We start from the raw sequence: 17153 nt of genomic DNA, 5'->3' as shown, positions 1-17153 counted from the left end.
CTAAATAGCATATCTGGCATTCAGAGTTAGTCTGCTCACTAGATATTTGACACGTTGGTGGAAGACATGGAGATACTAAAGGAATTTCATTCTCTCAGTGCTTTCAGTTGAAATTTATCAACGGCACAGTATGACTCTGTGGATGGCGGCATAAGATGGAGACTCGATATGTAAAATTCCCTCCTGAAAAACCGATCCTGAGGGCATGGCCCACTGGATGAGAGGCCCTTTGCTTCAGGCCACAGCTAAGGCAAAAAGTTAAAAACAAAAATTAACAGGTTAATAGTCGGTAGTGCCACTCCCTCCACCAATTATGGTTCATTTGAAGCACATAAAATGCTTATGTACATTCAACAACTTTTGACTTACAAAATGTCAACTTCATATTCCTCAATCCAATAATTTGCAACATATGACCTCGGCTGCACTCTGCAAAGGAACACTGAATGGCCACAGACCTCCATGTCCCCTGTGATAGGTTGCTGGGGTTTCTGATTTTTGTTTTTAACTTTTTACATTTGAGTTTGCCCAAGGGCACACTGTGAATTGGGCCTGCCCTAGTTCAACAAACTAGTATGTTAAACGTTGTAACAGTCCCTACATTAATTATGTTAAATAGTGTTTTCTAATTCCATTTATTACTACCAATACAATAATGCAAAAAACACAGCTGGTTCAACTATAGCTTGAATATATCTAATTTTCACTTTTCTTCTGTGGTATGTTTCTATTTTGCAAATCTTGAATGAACTCAAAATAATTTATAATGTTCATCCAAATCCAATACTTAATATAGCAAAAGGAGTTTGGTTAGCACACAAAAAGATCCTGGAGAAGTGGATTCATAAACATTTTCAGGAAACTCCCTTTCAATACGCTCCATACATCCTGCATACGGAATGCCTTGCCACTGTTCAAGCCCTGCTCCAGCCCGCCCAGGTACACGGCACTTAAAAATGAGGACCTCGCAGCATCTTGCACAGAGTGGGGCTTCAAGAAATGTCTGCTGTTGAATGACATTTCACATCCATGTACATACATTTAATGCAAAGAATCCTAACCTTAAATATGTGCAAGCATTTCTTTACAGCCAGTTTTAAAACAATTAGGTAATAATTAGTCTATCAAAATCTCAGCTGTCCTAACCAAGTACATTCTAGAGATGTGTAATAATTAACAGTATATAGTTCATATTCTATGCACTTTAGAAAAGAATGGGGAAATCAGTTCAATAGGGTAAAAAAACCTGAAACTACAACCATCCTTCGGGAAATTTAAAGGTGAACAAACAGCACCTTAACTAGTTTCTTCACGGCCTTTGACAACAAATGAAACAACATTCTACTGGGACAATATGAGAGAAGTATAAAGAGGTGACCAACATGAAAATAAGTTAGAAGGTTTCCAACATTTTTTTCGTCTGACAATTTAAATGACGTGCATCAATCAAAGAATTAAATGCCTCTTCGTTATTCCTCAGTCACACCCAGAACAGCACCCTCGCTACAGAAGCATATCCCCTACTGAACAGCAAGACTAAACAAACCGCTTCTCGGCTTCGAGTTTATCCATTCTTTTCCAGAGACGATTAACTAGTGCTTCTTGTTCTTGTTCCAAAGTATTTTCAAGGTCAATCTTCTCTCGTCTCAACTAGAGGAAGAAAAAAAGTTTTACTGAGAAGAGTAGGCCACTTAAACTTCGTTAATTAGATTTCTTGATTGGACCATTAAGACCCCTTTACTTGGAGAAAACTGCAAAGAAATGGCCAATTTTCTGGCACAGACACATTAAGTGCAAACTTCAATTGAGAAAACCAAGACAGGTTCATTCTTTGATGTTAAAGCTTAATTGTTGTATGGTACATTGCTTGCTTTAGCATTTATTCATGACCCATAGCGAGTCTTCCTTAAAGAGGGTTGGGGGGAGCTCTGCTAACTCGTCATACCAGGGCTCCTCTGAGTCTATCACCCTCACCCAGTCCCCAAGTCCCGTCTGTAGTTCAACATTAAATCAAAAAGATTTTATCAGCATTTATATAAATAACTTAAACGTGAGAGGACAATTCTACATACTGATCAATGGATGCGTATCAATATGTCCTAAGATAATAAAAATAGGCACAAAGTGATAATCACTGAATTCACAATACTGGTTACCTCTGTGGAGGTACAGAAGAAGGGATATTTGATTTGGGGAAAGGCATGCAGGTGTGGAGGGAACGCCACACTGCATTCTACCTCATAAAAAGGAACAATAATGGAAAAATTCATTTCATCAATCAATATTGAAAAACAAAACTGCTGGAAACAATGCCAGACACCAGTTAACAGGATGCAGCAGGGAACGAAGAAGTCAGAAATTTCTGCCTTTGTGGAACGTACATTTTAATGGTGTCAAGAGGGTAAATGAAACAAATAAATTATATACTTGGCAGAGGGTAAAAGGATATGAAGAAGAAGAGGGCTAGTGAGAGGGACAGAAAGTGCAAGGATAAATAGGCTGCGAAGTGACAGGTAGAGGGAATGTGCTGTATCATTTTTTTGCACTTGTCTATATATTTGAGATATTAAGGAATTTTAACCGGAATTTTCTTTAAAAACAGAGAAAGGGTATGCTGTCCCTGCAGCCAAGAGCAATTCACCTTTTCCATCACTGAGTCAACAAATTATTTTTGATTGCACAGCTGCAAAAATGCCAAAGTGGCAGATTTCCCATTTCCTTAGGTCACAGCAGCAAGCTCCTCACTGATCGAAGATCCCTGTATATGCAGTAAAGTGAGACCAATACCGTGTATAAAATATACCCTTTTAGAACAATCAAAGTAGACATCATTCAACAAGTAAATGAACCCAGATCACAGAGTCAACTAAAAATACTGCCTCAAGATACTTTCTTTGCATGGGGAAGTAGGGAAGAAGGGGTGTGATTTCAGAATAAGTCAAAAGCATTTTGTGCTGTGAAGTTGGGAACGGGCTAATGCATGGAAGTTCCTCAGAATATCTAACGGTTCCTACCTGAAGTCCTGAAGAAAAACCCTGGAAAGCCTCCTAGAACTCCCACATAACTTACTAATTCTCCATGCTATCCACGTTTGGCCAAGCACTGAGTATAATCCACAGCCATTTTTTTTAAAGAAACAAAATTCTGAGGCATTTGCTTGTTAAGGACCCTGTTCCTGTGTTTAACTAAAAGCATGATAGTGGATGCTTCATAGGCAAGAAAAAAAACTCAAGCAAGGCACCATCTTGTAGTAGAGAAACTTATGCCCAATCACTTTTCATTTTAGCGCAGAATCATGCATAATGCTAACTCTGAAAATCGAAAGCAAGACCAAGCTGTCTTTGCCTATGGATAACTGACTAGACGTGTGTTTCTAGCAGGTACTCACCAGCTGTGAGCCTCAACGTCCTCATCTATAAAATGAGAAAGTTGGCCTAGATGACGTCTGGGGGCCTCTTTCAGGGCTACCCATTCTATCATTCTATCATTCTCTGTCATTCCCAAGATGGCCGCTGTCTTCACTCTGAGCTAGCTCAGGCACCAAATTTCAGAGCTAGAAGCAACAAGACAAATCATCTACACTCAGCCTTTCATTTCAGAGCTGAAGAAACCACCGACTGGCCTGACAGATGACGTGACTCCGGCAAAGTGATACCACCAGGACAGGAATGGAAACCAGACACTATGGTGTCTAAAGGAGCTGGGTCCCATTCATCCAACAAGTACAGGGGATCTTAAGGGGAAAGTAGGATTTGGGGTAAATTATGCCCTGACTTGTGAGCCTATCTGCCAACAATTCTTGGGGAGTAGCAGAGTAGTAGGCAACTTCATGAGTCTGACAGTATGAGGGAACAGATGAGAGCAGAACAAAAAAACTGAAAATGTACATGAATCTCAGCTTCTTTTGGTACCAGCTCTCAGTTTACTGCCCACTTCTGCAAACCAAGGCTTCCTAGGGGTGAGACTTGGGTTTGCTGTACCTATTTGCACTCCTATTTTATTTCCATGAAGGAGGCCACGCAGGAGGTCCCAGCTCAGCAGCTTAGACTCATGTGTTTCATTACACAGGTTGGCAGTGAGATAGGAGTTCATATGATTTAGCCCCTAAAGAGCAGGGCTTACCATCTTGTTTTTCCAGCTTTAAAAATGTCCACTTTTCAACATTGCTGAGGAGTTCTCACAGACATTAAGGGGCAGAGAATTAGAGGAAATGATATCACTTACGGTTATGATTAACTGCCCCTTAAATTCTTTATCAGAGTTGCCCTTCCACCCCCCGCTTGCTAATTCCACAACCCACACATTTAGAACCAAAGTGTCCACACCAGTTCTGCCAATTCAGGCAGATTTTTCAGTGCTTGTTATACTTTCCTGATCTCAAACAATCCTCATATCTGGCAGTATATGTTAAATTTTCAGGGTAAGTCAGAAATTCATGCTTAAATGAGAACATCAGCCCAATCATGCATTGTCTTCATTATGCTAATGTCTATCTGTGATACTATCTCCTCTTTCCTTAAAATAATAATATCTGATCCATTTTTTTTAAATTCATTGTTGATGCAATAGGTGTTGCTCACCTATCGCCAAGCATCAGATTCCAAGGCTCACCCAAGCCCCTTCTGACTGCTTATTCTGTGGGCACCAGGGGATTCGTAGAACATACTCATTTGAAAGGCTGCTTTGTAATTAAGTCAGTTCAACAGACTGCCAAATTCTTTACTTCTCTTTAGTAGCTCTCCTTCTCATCACAGGTTAATTACATCAGATCAAGAGGTCTTATTATGTTCCCAAAATAAATATCGAACTTCTTTAATGGATAAACTTAGTGTATACAAATATAACTGATTCATTTGAATTCATAGCCCTTCCTACCTGTGACTTCTCAGTGAGCAGATACTAACCTGCACCAAAAGAACAGAAAAGATGGGGCACAGCTGGGAGATGGCTCCCGGCACTATCAGGTTTCTGTCTCACTGCAGCATTTTTCCATCTGGAGAGAGCTATCGTGCCCGGGTGCAGGAAGAGGTGAGAGGAACATTTGGCAAAAAAGACTGATGAGAACGTTAGCCTAACCACTGTACTCAACCACAGGCTTTTGAAAGTTTTTAATGGATCTTTCCAGTCTACTTTGAAAAGTTTTAGTCTAACAACCATATAATCATCATTTCTATGAGATAATGTATTCTGAACATGAAACATCTGACTTAAAAAAACCAATTCTGGGTTTGGGGGAATGAAAGAAAAAGGGGAAGAGGTTAAGAGGTACAAATTGCCAGTTATAAAAAACAGAGGGATATAAAGTACAGCACAGAGAATACAGTCAATAATTTTGTAATAACTATGTATGAAGTCAAATGGGTACTGGATTTATCAGGGTTATCACTTTGTAAGTTATAGAAATCTCTAAGCACAACGTTATACACGTAAAACTAATATAATATTGTATTTTGACTATAAATGAAAAAAAAAAGTTTTCTGGAAGGCAGCGCATTACCACTAATCCAAGATAATAAAGAGGGGAAAGCCCATGGTGGGGCTACCATATAAACTGAACACAGACACAAAGTTTATTACAACATGTAGTAAAACACACTTAGAATGATAATGATATAAGGAGCGTGCGTAACTGCTGTTTAAAAAAAGAAATAGCAGAGTACTCTGCTATTTGGTCCTACATTAACCAAACTCAGAGTTGGCTAGACTTTTTTTTTTTTTTTTTTTTTTAAGAAAGAGGCAAATCCTAAGAAAACAAGTGGGCAATGGGGATTAACACTACAATCCCCCAAACTTTCCAGGTTCGGCAGTAGTATTTGAAGGCCATTAACAGTTCGGTCCAATTTTCTATCAATTTATTATGTAATGCCATAGATGTTCGAAAGTGGTGACTACGGAGGTATGTCAGAATCATCTGGGAAAATAAAAATCACACTATCAAGAAAATGACTAAAACAAAGTCAGAAAAATAAAAGTTTTTGTAATGGACTGTTTGTCACCCCCCCCCCCACACCGACTGCTCCCTGCCCTCCAAATTATTATATTGAAGCCTAAATCCCCAATGTGATGGTTTGGAGATGGGGCCTAATTAGGCTTAGTTTGTATCATGAAAGTGGGGCCCCCAATTATGGGATTAGTGCCCTTTCTAAGAGTCATGAGAGACTTTTCAGCTTTCAGCTCTCTCTCTCGTGTGAGGATACAAGCAGCAGCAGGCAGTCTGCAACCTTGAAGAAGGCCCTCACCAGAACTTCATCAAGCTGGCACCCTGATCTCAGACTTCGAGACTCCAAAACTGTGAGAAATAAATGTCTGTTCTTTATAAACCAGTCTATGATATTTGTTACAGCAGCCCAAATGGACTAAGATGGTTTTGTTTCTTGTAGAGACAGTAAAAGACCTTATCTCATTCCATCCTGCTTTGCCAGTACATCCGAGTTAATCAAGATTTTACATATACGGTGAGTCCTCAATGTTGTTGACTGGTTCTGTGACTTTACGCAAAACAATGTATAATGAAACCAATTTTACCATAGGCTAATAGATACAATATAAACAAGAGTTAAGTTCTTATGGTATCTCATCAATATTGTAAAGAACCAATGTTAATGGAGGACCTGCAGTACATATAAAGATGTCACTAACAGGATTCAGGAGGGAGCTATTGAAATATATTATGTGTACTGACATGAAGAGCTAAGAACAACGCACAATGGTCCTTGCTCCTTGCTCTGTGGCAAAGCCTCCACAAATTAAAGCAACAAAGACAAGTAAAACTTAAACACTGCATCAGCTGGCACCTGTTCAGGCAATCAGTGGAATTTCACTCAACCCTGGCAGCTCTCCTAGGCTGGAAGACATCTGACCCTTACCTTCTGGAAAAAAACATTTTTTGAAGAAATCAAGCAGCCAATTTGTGCTACAGATGAGTTAAGACAGGTGTTCATATACCACAGAGCCCCCAAAGTACCTATTTGATTAATCAAGCTGAGGCTGGTTTCAGAATTAAAAACAAGTTCTAGGTCATCCCTACAGCTTGTGCAATGCTGAGCACAGAATAAGCCAAAGGAAGCTTGCCAGGGAAGAATAAGAGGAAAGGAAAGAAGGGATGGTCACGTTCAAGTGCAGGAGGTCAAGAATTACAGTTGAAAAGAAATTTATCTATGTACCTCAGAAATACACTGCAGAGAAAAACAAACATGCAAAAAATCATAAAGAATTACATATACGGCAAGATAAATAGGATTGTACCTTGGATTAAAGTAATACTGGTGATAATTTATCTTCCTACCTTTTCCTACCCCCACCCAATTTAATGACATTTATTATTTTTAATAAAAGAAAAAAATCTAGTCCTAACGAAAAATGACTACTTCCTCATATAATTTGTATATCCCTTAATTTGGGATGTTAACTTACATATATAAAATACAGAATGAGCCAATAAACTCTCAAATGATAAACGGCGGTGAAGACTTAGCTATCTGAAAGACTCAGAATCTTCCAGATTGCTCAGAGTTAACGCTCTTTACCAAAGCTTACAACTTTTTTTCTTCTCAAAAATTGTGTTCCTATGAAAATTAGATCTGTTTTTTGAAATGGCTATAACTTCAGGACATTAATATCCCATTAACATTAATGTGAAAAATAGCACTATGTATTTCACAGTTCACCAGCTCAATAAATTTTACTTTTGTTCAGTGATGTTGAGAAACGAAGGCGTTTATGAAAGACACACACATAATTACTCAGACTTATATAGTTTCTAGACTTACGTTTTCATCACTTGGACATCAGCACAATATTAAACAAATTTGCACACTAGGTTTACAATTCTATGGGACTCTTACCAAATAATTACCATTGATGGAAAGCAGGTTTCAACGTCTTGGGTGGACATTTTTTTTTGTTATATCAAGAGTGCACTGGAAAAGTCCTTGGGAAAGAAGTCCTATCATAGCGTATGTCGCAAATATCCTATGACATCAGGGCTACCATCTGTCCATTATCTAAAATAAACTTCCTTAACAAAATAACATTAGGGAAATGTTCTTGGTGTGCTTTATCCAAAATGGAAATTCTTGGATAAAAGAAATCACTTCTTTCTAGTCATTACCACACCCACCCCACTTCCTTATACAGAGCTGCTGGACTGACTTAGCCACCCATTCATTGGCCGTGGTTCAGTAAGTGAGAATGCCTCTTTTAAATCATCAACCAAATGCCTGTTTTGGTCATCAAGAAACAGACTTCGTACATTTCCAAATTACAAGCAACTAGGAAGTCTCAGCGGACTTCACGGCCCTTACTGCAGCACACCAATGCCCTTCAATATAACAGGCAGCCTTCACCCACAGTGCATGACCAGAAATGCACCCTGCTGGATTGTGATGAGGTTCCTCTCTACACAGGAAGCTCATTTTGAATATTTTCCCTGCCATCATGTGCCATGGTCTGTACAAACTGATCCATGGGGCAAGTGATACTCGATGCTTCAAAACAGAGTCTGAAAAGATGGAACACTGTGCTATCAGTTCGGTTTGTACTTTGAATGAATGAACTGCCGGACATCTTGTAGCCTTCACTAAGAACCACTGTTGAAGAGCTAGAAACCTAAAACTTTCCTTTCTTCCTCATAAAACTTAAAATATACTATATGTTTATTCATTTTACAAAAAAAAGAACATTAAATCTTGTCCTCAGGATTGAAATTCATCATTCTAAACCCCAGCCCGTGTGACTTGCTCATTATACATGGTGAATGACACTGGAATAAGTGGGTGTCACAAGCCCCGGAAGCTCGGGTTTTGTCAAGCCTCTGTATCAGCTGATGTTGTCGTGTGGCTAAAGGTAACAACTGGACACCTGTTAGCACAGAGCCTTGCATGAGCCCTGGGACAACTTCACAGCAGAGTGCCCTCTGCATGACACTCACAACAAAAGCCAGTTATGCCCTCAAAGACACCATATATGGACTGCCAAAACCCCTCTCTTTCCTTGGCCAGTAACAGAGAGGAGGGATTCAGCTTCTCTTCTGCTCCCCAAGCTCTTTTCTCTGTTCTCAGCATCTCAGCTCCACGCAGTAACTGCACTCACTTTTTATTGCACATCTTCTCTTCCAGTTCTGTCTTCTCTCACCTCCCTGCTTCCCTGCAACAAGCTGGACTTGGCTCTATCCAGCCCATGTGTATCAATTAACAAATACTCATAATTAAACTGAGTGCCAAGGAGCCTCAGGACCTTCTCGATTGTTATAGGGGAAAGGGGTTGCAATGGTAACACTGCTCCTGTCCACCACAACACTGCACAGAGCATCTCTCATCGCTGTCCACATGTTCACTGGCCTCCCTGGAGCAGGCTCCATAAGGCCAAGGGCCTCTCTTAGCAGAGTCTGTGGCAAATGGCCGGCACATAATAAAGGTGTGTTGAATTAACGTAGGATGTGTGCCACACAAGTGCACTGACTGCAGCATGGACGAAAAGAACATCAAAGTGGTAGGGTTACAGATGACATATGAACACAGAGATTCATAAATTAAATAGGTAACCAGATGAAGGAAGGTGGAGAGGCATCTGAGGCTCAGATAATATGCATACACATTTTCCTGGACATTTGTATAATATGTCACTTACCATACAGATTATTATAATGTCATTTACCATAGACGTTAGGTAGAAACTTTCATTATTAATGGCGGCAGCTACAATTTTTGGAGAGCTGATCAGATGTGAGTCACCAGGGACTTTACCTTACAGAGAATTTATAGGGAAGAAAAATTCGCTAATTACTATTTGTGTACCAAGTGTTACCAGATAAGAACTGAATGTATGGAAATACTTTATAGCACAGATACCCTAAGTGACTGGAGGGGGAAGTAGGTAAGATGAACAAGGATGGGAATAGGAAGAGAGAGAGCAGTCCAGGTAGAGGAAACAGATCCATGGAGATCTAGGGCAGGAAAGCACTGGGCACATCAAAGCATGTTTTTCAAACTGCAGGTCACAACCCATTACTGGATTGTGAAATTAGTTTGAGTCAGTTGTGACCTACATTTTGTTAAAAATGAAATAGGATTGAACGGAAAATCAGTGCAAAGCACGTAAGGTTGTTTGATGAAACCTGTCCCAGTCATATAACAGTAACAACAACATCAGTGTACTGGGTCACATTTTAGCTAATTTCTGGCTGCTCAGCCTACACTGGAACAACTGTGCACCAGAGGGATGAGAGACCTTCAGTAAGCATGGAAGTGAGGGGAGGCACATGGAAGATCAATCCGCCCAACAAACCTGCGGGTTAGATGTTATGAGCGACATCACCCGGCTTACCCAGACGGAAGGAAAGCCTAGAGAAGAGTGTCCATGAACTACAACAGGCGACAATACTGTCAGTAAAAGTGGATGCTGAGGAGTGAAATTCCCATTCCAATCCTAAATCCAACCTTTAGATATGGGTATCTGTGCTTCAGGAGGAAAGGGCATCTTGGATATAAAAACATACTCCAAATTTCAGGAATGACGGAGAAAACCACGCTGAGCCAACCTCAGGGAAAAGAGTAAGGTGCCTGGTAGATGGCAGGCAATCCTGTTCATCACATGTCAGCTGAATTACATGACATGACTAATGCTCCATTTATCCTAGTATTTTTCCGAGTATTTTTCTATTGTACTACCTAATACATAAGTATGTAGTCCACCTGTTTATGGCTGCTGTTTTCTTCCTTCCCGTAAGATAATTTTCTAAGCCAAGTGTACAGAAGGTCCTCACATCTGCTGAGCTGAACTTCACTTAATAAATAAACCAATGTGTGCCTTTTAATGCTAGCTACCCTTCTCCAAACAAGAAAAATCTTTCCTAGTTGGCAGAAGTCATTCAGATCAAGACTTCTTGATGCAGAGAGTATTCCAATTTCTAAATGCTCTTACTTAAGATGTGACTACCAAGTAAGAGAATAATAATAAACACATATTTGAACAAAAGTCTTCAAGTAAGGGCCATCAGTGCTTGTTAAAGAGCCCCTAATAGCACTAAAGTCATGTTGATTAGACTGGTCCAGTTTATTAGACTAATACTATTAGTGCTGCAAAGACCTTGTAATTTTACATTATTCTGAACATGGATTTTTACATCATCCCATAAATTGTCTTTTGGAGTTAAGCACTCAGAATGCTAAATAAATGTCAAAAGGGTAACTAAAATAAATGATTAAGAACTCCTCCCTGGCTGGGTAGCTTAGTTGGTGAGAGCATTGTTACTGTAAACCAAGGTTGGGAGTTCAATTCCCCAGTCATGGCACATACAAGAATCAACCAATGAATCATAAATAAGTGAAACAACAAATCTATCTCCCTCTTTCTATACCTCCACCTCGCCCCCCACCTTTCAAATTAATTTTAAAAAAGAAATAAAGAACTCTTCAGCTGTGTGACTTGAGGAAAGTTATCTTGTTCTCTGACTGGATTTCCATTTCTGAAAAAGCAATGCAAGCAGGTTAGGCCACTTACAAGCCAACTTGGTCTACCATCACCAAGCCCCCTCCTCTGCAGCAAATTCTGGGGAAAGAGCAAAGGGGAGCAGGAGGCTGCTGTCCGAAACCCTGGAGGGGATCTGATGCCCCTGCCTCTGGATTTCCTCATGATTTCCCCATTGCCTCATGTCAAGTCTGGGGACAAAGGCAGTCTTCCTCCAACACAGTCTTCCAGCTCTAAAATCCCGTGAATTCACATACTGCAAAACACCAACAGAACAGAACCATTTATAGCACAGAGACCTGGATGATGATCAAGCTGTCACCATTCCCTATATGAAGAATGAAAGGACCCCAGATCCTGGGTGCAGGAGGAGAATGAGCGCTCTCTGACTAAGTGTGCACGCTGAAGGCCTGACTTTTGGTGAGGTAAACTTCGAGTGAAAGCCTTCTGGAATGTGAGCTGATTGGGGCCTACTTTGAAAAAAAGGCCAGGACAAACACTGCTATGTCTCAAACACTGTTAAGTTCTGCTTTATAGATAATGGGCAGGGGCCTACTTAAAAACCATTACAATCCAAGTTACACCTTTAAAACAAACACATTATGGCCAACACAAACCCCTGGTAGAAGGCCTTCCAAGATCCTTCCTGCAGGCCCACGCCTTAGGTTCAAAATATGGATTATTTTAAAATTAATAACAGCACCCACCTCACGCTGAGTGCTTATGTAGCAGGCCTTACGTGAGTCACCTTACACTCTCTCCCATTCATTGTATCTACGTTTGCTAACACTGCCATTTCATCTCTAAGGGAACTGAGGCTCAAAAGTGAACTGACTGGTTTAACGGGATAGCCACATGCAAAAGAATGAATTTGGATCCCTATCTCACACCATACACAAAACTTAACTCAAAATGGATCAAAAACCTAAATGTGACAGCCGAAGGCATAAAACTCTTAGAAGAAAACACATGGATAAACCTTCATGACCTTCGATTTGGCGATGAAGTCTAAGAAAGGACAGCAAAAGCAAAAGCAGAGAAAGAAAGAGATCACTTGGACCTCACCAAAGTTAAAAACTTCTTTGCTTCAAAGTACATTATCAAAAAAGTGAAAAACACACAGAATCAAAGTAAGTATTTGTGAATGATACATCTGATAAGGCACTTTTATCTCCCACAATTACATAATAAAAAGACCCTGAATAAACACTTTTCCAAAGAAGGTATACAGATGGCTAATAAGCACCTGAAAAGATGCTCAACATCATTTGCCATCAGGGAACTATAAAACCACACGGAGATACCATTTCCCATTCACCAGGGTAGCTATTACCAGTATGGTGCAGCCACTGTGGAAAACAGTGCGGCAACCCCTGCAAAAGGTGAACATAGAGTTACCATGGAACCCAGCAATGCCACTCCTAGGTATATACCCAAGAAAAATGAAAACAGATGTCCACACAAAAAATTGTATGTGAATGTTCACAGCAGAACTATTCATAACCACCAAATGGTTGAAACAACCCAAATTTCCATCAAATGATGAATGGATAAACAAAATGTGGTATATCCTTACAGTGGACCATTATTTGGCCAGGAAAGGAATGAAGTATGGACACATGCTACATCATGAATAAGAACATTATGCTAAGTGAAAAAAGCCAGTCAGAAAAAACCACATACTATTCTATTTATATAAAGTATCTTACATAATAGACAAATATGTAGAGACAGAAAGTAGAGTAGTTCTTGCTTAAGGGGGACAGGAGATTATAACAGCTGAAGAGTACATGGTTCCTTTTTGAGGTAGTAAAAATGTCCTGATATTTACTGTGGTTATGGTTGCACAACTCTGAATATGCTAAAAACCACTGGATTATACATTTTAAATGGGGGATATTTATGGTATGTGAATTATATCTCAATAAAGCTGCTACCAAAAAAAAAATAGTGAATCAATATATTAAGCAGAGGAAGTAGGTTCACATCTGGTTCCTTATAAAGTACTGTGCCCAGGCCTCGAACAGTACACTAAACAATCTTCCAAAACACAAATAACCATTCTTCAGTCACCTGTCCAAATCCACACTTCTTCCCACAAAGCAGCGGCAGAGCATGAGACACATCAAAAAATTGCCTTCAAATAGCTTACAATTCTGTCAGAAAAGCAAAGGTATGTACTACACAGACATTATTATAAAGCACAGTGTAATACATGCCTTTGCTCTTCTGATAACAATCTACAGTACAGAATACATTATGTAATATAGACTATGACATACAGCATATAATACAGATGATAATCCCAAGAGATGACCACAGAGAAGGTCAGAGAACATCCATGGAAACATAAAAGAGATTTACTTCCACTGGAGGGAATAAAAAAAATATTTCCCTTAAACAATGACTAAAATTACTTAGAGCAAAACAAAATATGGAGTAAAATCCCCAACACTTAATCATCCTAACATATCCAAAACAAAAAAGGAAAAGTTTTATGGTGACATTAAATTTCTCCACCTTAATTAAAATAGGGACTGGATATCCCGGATCTGAGGTTTATTTCTACTACAGGGCTCCGCAAAGCATGTATTCCATTGTGGAAACCCATTTCTTTACTGCTAAGGTCTGAAATCAGCCTAAAAAAATCACTAAGTCATTAGCTCAGAGAGAATGTATGCTTTGGACCTCATTTTAAAGGGGCTCAGCTACTGAGGTCGCCCAAGAGTCTTAAGAGGGTGCAGCAAGCAAGCCATCCTCTCAGGGGCTGTACGGTGAGACTGCCCTTTTGACGCTAGGCCACTACCTCCCCCTGGTGGCCACAGCGAAACCCTGGGGCTTATAACCCTATTCCCAAGATCTCCTTTAGAGCCTTGGAAAAAACCCAAGAGCGAAGAAGCTGTTTACATTGTTGACCACGATTGCTGTGAACACTGCAACTAAGTGAAGTTCTCTCAATATCAACTATTGGGAGAATTTCACTTGGTTAAGTCTTAATTAACAAGTACCACTAACAAGTACTCGGTGTACCAGGGACTTGAACAGGACTCTCCAAAGCTTCAAGTTGAACAGAATTAACTGGCTATTGCCTATCCTGGGAATTAAACAGGTGAACTTTGGAACAAAATGTTTTTAAACCGTGCAGGGAGGAGGAGCCTTCTAAATTTAGATACTGTACCTGAATTCTAAAGATAAATGGTAAAAATAGATTACTCTGAATATGTATAAAAGAGCCAACCCTTGGGAATGGAACTTTTTTTCACTTCTAACTTAAAGTGATGGAGAGAAATTTTTTTAGGGCCATTATTCATAGTCTGGGAAACCCAGTAACATTCCTCCCTTTGACATAGGTAGGTACAAGAATAACACAAAAAGTCAGCTAAGTGAGTTTCAAACAAACCCTGCCTTCTTCTCAAATCTCGATTCCCATCGCCATTCACTCTCCGGCGTAATGATGAAGCTGGAGTGGGGGGGTGATTTAAGAGCCCGTCAGCATGGATACACAGAAAGATCCTGACACTGGGAAAAGTCAGAAAACGTAGCGTGAAAGGGTTAGCCGAATCATCAAAGTGGCAATCAACATCCAAATTATTAAGAGCTGTAAGATGTTAATCAATATACTGAATTTTACATGGAAACCAGATTAGTAGTACATTGTGATCAGTCTCTTACTTGTCTCAGGGAAATAAAATTTCAAGACACTAGAGTGAAGGAAAAGCATTAAGAAGGGATCTAGGCCAGGAATTAACAGGTAATTCTGTCTGGCACACCAAACTGGGTGGACCTTCAACAGCTGCCCTACAGTTCTGTGCGCTGGAGTATAACGAACTTTCTAGTCTCCCAAGGCAAGGCCCATGACCAAATACTAACATCCTCCAAGGGCAATGGACAAAGGGATTGTGCACTGTTACCTTCTACCTTGTGCACATTGTTTAAGCTTACCATTCCTGATTTTAGTTTGTCCTTCTCTGTTTATAAACGGAAAACTTGGACCCAAAGAAGTTAATGAAGTTGATTCAATGTTATACAACTGGTTAGTGGCTGTACTGGATGTGCAGCTAAGTCTCTAACTCCATATCTGAATACACAAATCTGGTTTAGAGAAGATAGGTTTCATATACGCTTGCCAATTTAAAAAAATGCTAATGTTTGTTCTGAAGAACCTCTGAAATAGAAGTTCTACTTCCACAGCCACACGGTCTCAGGAACTTTCACACAAACTATCCTGTGGTTAAAAACACATTCTTCCCCCTTTGCAAAAAGGAACCTAACATTTCCTGTCTATAAATCAGTACAACACAACATATCTCCTGAAAGTTTATCAACTGCGGTTAGAAAAAGAGAAAGTGCGTGAGAGTGTAAGCAGGTACTACATGGACCTTCGATGCTTACTTGAGAAATGAAGTCTCCATTCTGAGAAGAAAAAGCTGAAAAATATGTTTCATTTACATTCCTCAAGGCATCTTAATGCTTAAAAGAACAGTTGATGATATGAGGGGGAAAAAATGTGTAGAGAGTGTTACATTCTTACCTGCTCTAATGTCAGCTGCTTAGAAATGGTATCATTCTCCAGTTTTTTAATTTTCTTCATCAGCTTGTTGACCTGGAATTCCTGCTCCTGTTCGAGGTGCTGTTCTAACTCGGCCTTCTCATGCTGCAACTGTAAAGTGAAAAAGGCATAGCTGTGGAAATCAAGACACTCAAGCCATGGAAACCAGGGCTTCAAAGGCTGGTTTCACTGAATAAGAGGCATCGCCGCAGAAGTCATGTTACTCATTTATGCTCATCCATTCAAACGTGTAACTAGTAACCTGTTTCTCACTGGTTGTTTAACTTATAACCAACAATTACACTGCACATACACAGTCACTTGATCATAGCCAAAGGCTGAGAAATGAAAGGGCAAATACATGTGAGCATCAATCCAGGATTACAGACAGATTTCAGTTTTCTAAAACATAAGTGAATGACTCTGTAGAGAGGAACTGGGAGGCTAGGAGATGAGGGTTAAGGAAGAAAGCTTACTTTTTAACATATAACCATAGGCATAAAATAAATTAAAAAAGAAATTTTGTACTATCAGTTTTTATTAAATGAATTACAGTTTACTCAGACTTATATATGTATTTTGCCATGTATAACGCATATCCAAGCTTCTGGCCCAAACTTTCAGGAAAAAAAAATCTTTCATTTTCACTTTTAATTCAATTTTTTTATTTATATTTTGAAACAAAACCAATTATTGTATTCCAGGGTATTACTTTGCATACAAAAAAATCTTTATTGCTTTCTAGAGTTACACTTTTAATGTGTAAGCATAAATAAAAGAATTAAAAACATTTATATAGATATGGAATTAGCACTACCCTTGCATAACGCGCATTCTTATTTTTCCCTCAAAAATTTAGCAAGACAGTGCACATGATACATGGCAAAAGATGGTAATGTGTGTAGAGAGGGAAGAGATGTTACAATCACAAAACATACATAAATTATTCTGAATGCTATTTCCCAATGTACTAGTAAGTATGCTTTGGCAAAAATAAGTACAACTCATTATCTTTCTATAATGAGATCATACCATCCTACCGTCTTTCCTAAAACCAAGGGGAAAAGCCTCTTAATTACATACTTAAAAGGTTATGGTGCCGTTGGAAGGGAAAAAGCCAAAAGAATTAATTTACTCC

The 17153-nt window shown here is 39.4% G+C and overlaps 1 protein-coding gene across 1 annotated transcript in view; it reads right to left on the bottom strand.

The window, feature by feature from the left end:
• Window positions 1-17153, bottom strand: part of CCDC6 (coiled-coil domain containing 6) — a 104293-nt gene that overhangs the window by 22802 nt on the left and 64338 nt on the right. The window contains exons 3-4 of the mRNA XM_054572755.1: window positions 15998-16126; window positions 1547-1650 (exon numbers count right to left, since the gene is read on the bottom strand). Coding sequence (XP_054428730.1) covers window positions 1547-1650; window positions 15998-16126 — 233 coding nt within the window. The remainder of the gene's footprint in view (window positions 1-1546; window positions 1651-15997; window positions 16127-17153) is intronic.

The sequence above is a fragment of the Pteronotus mesoamericanus genome, unplaced genomic scaffold, assembly GCF_021234165.1.
Source record: "Pteronotus mesoamericanus isolate MK-2021 breed Mesoamerican mustached bat unplaced genomic scaffold, CSHL_Meso_final contig_24, whole genome shotgun sequence".
Lineage (NCBI taxonomy): Eukaryota > Metazoa > Chordata > Mammalia > Chiroptera > Mormoopidae > Pteronotus > Pteronotus mesoamericanus.
Note: the sequence above shows the minus strand (reverse complement) of the source record. Positions and strands in the feature narration are given on the sequence as shown.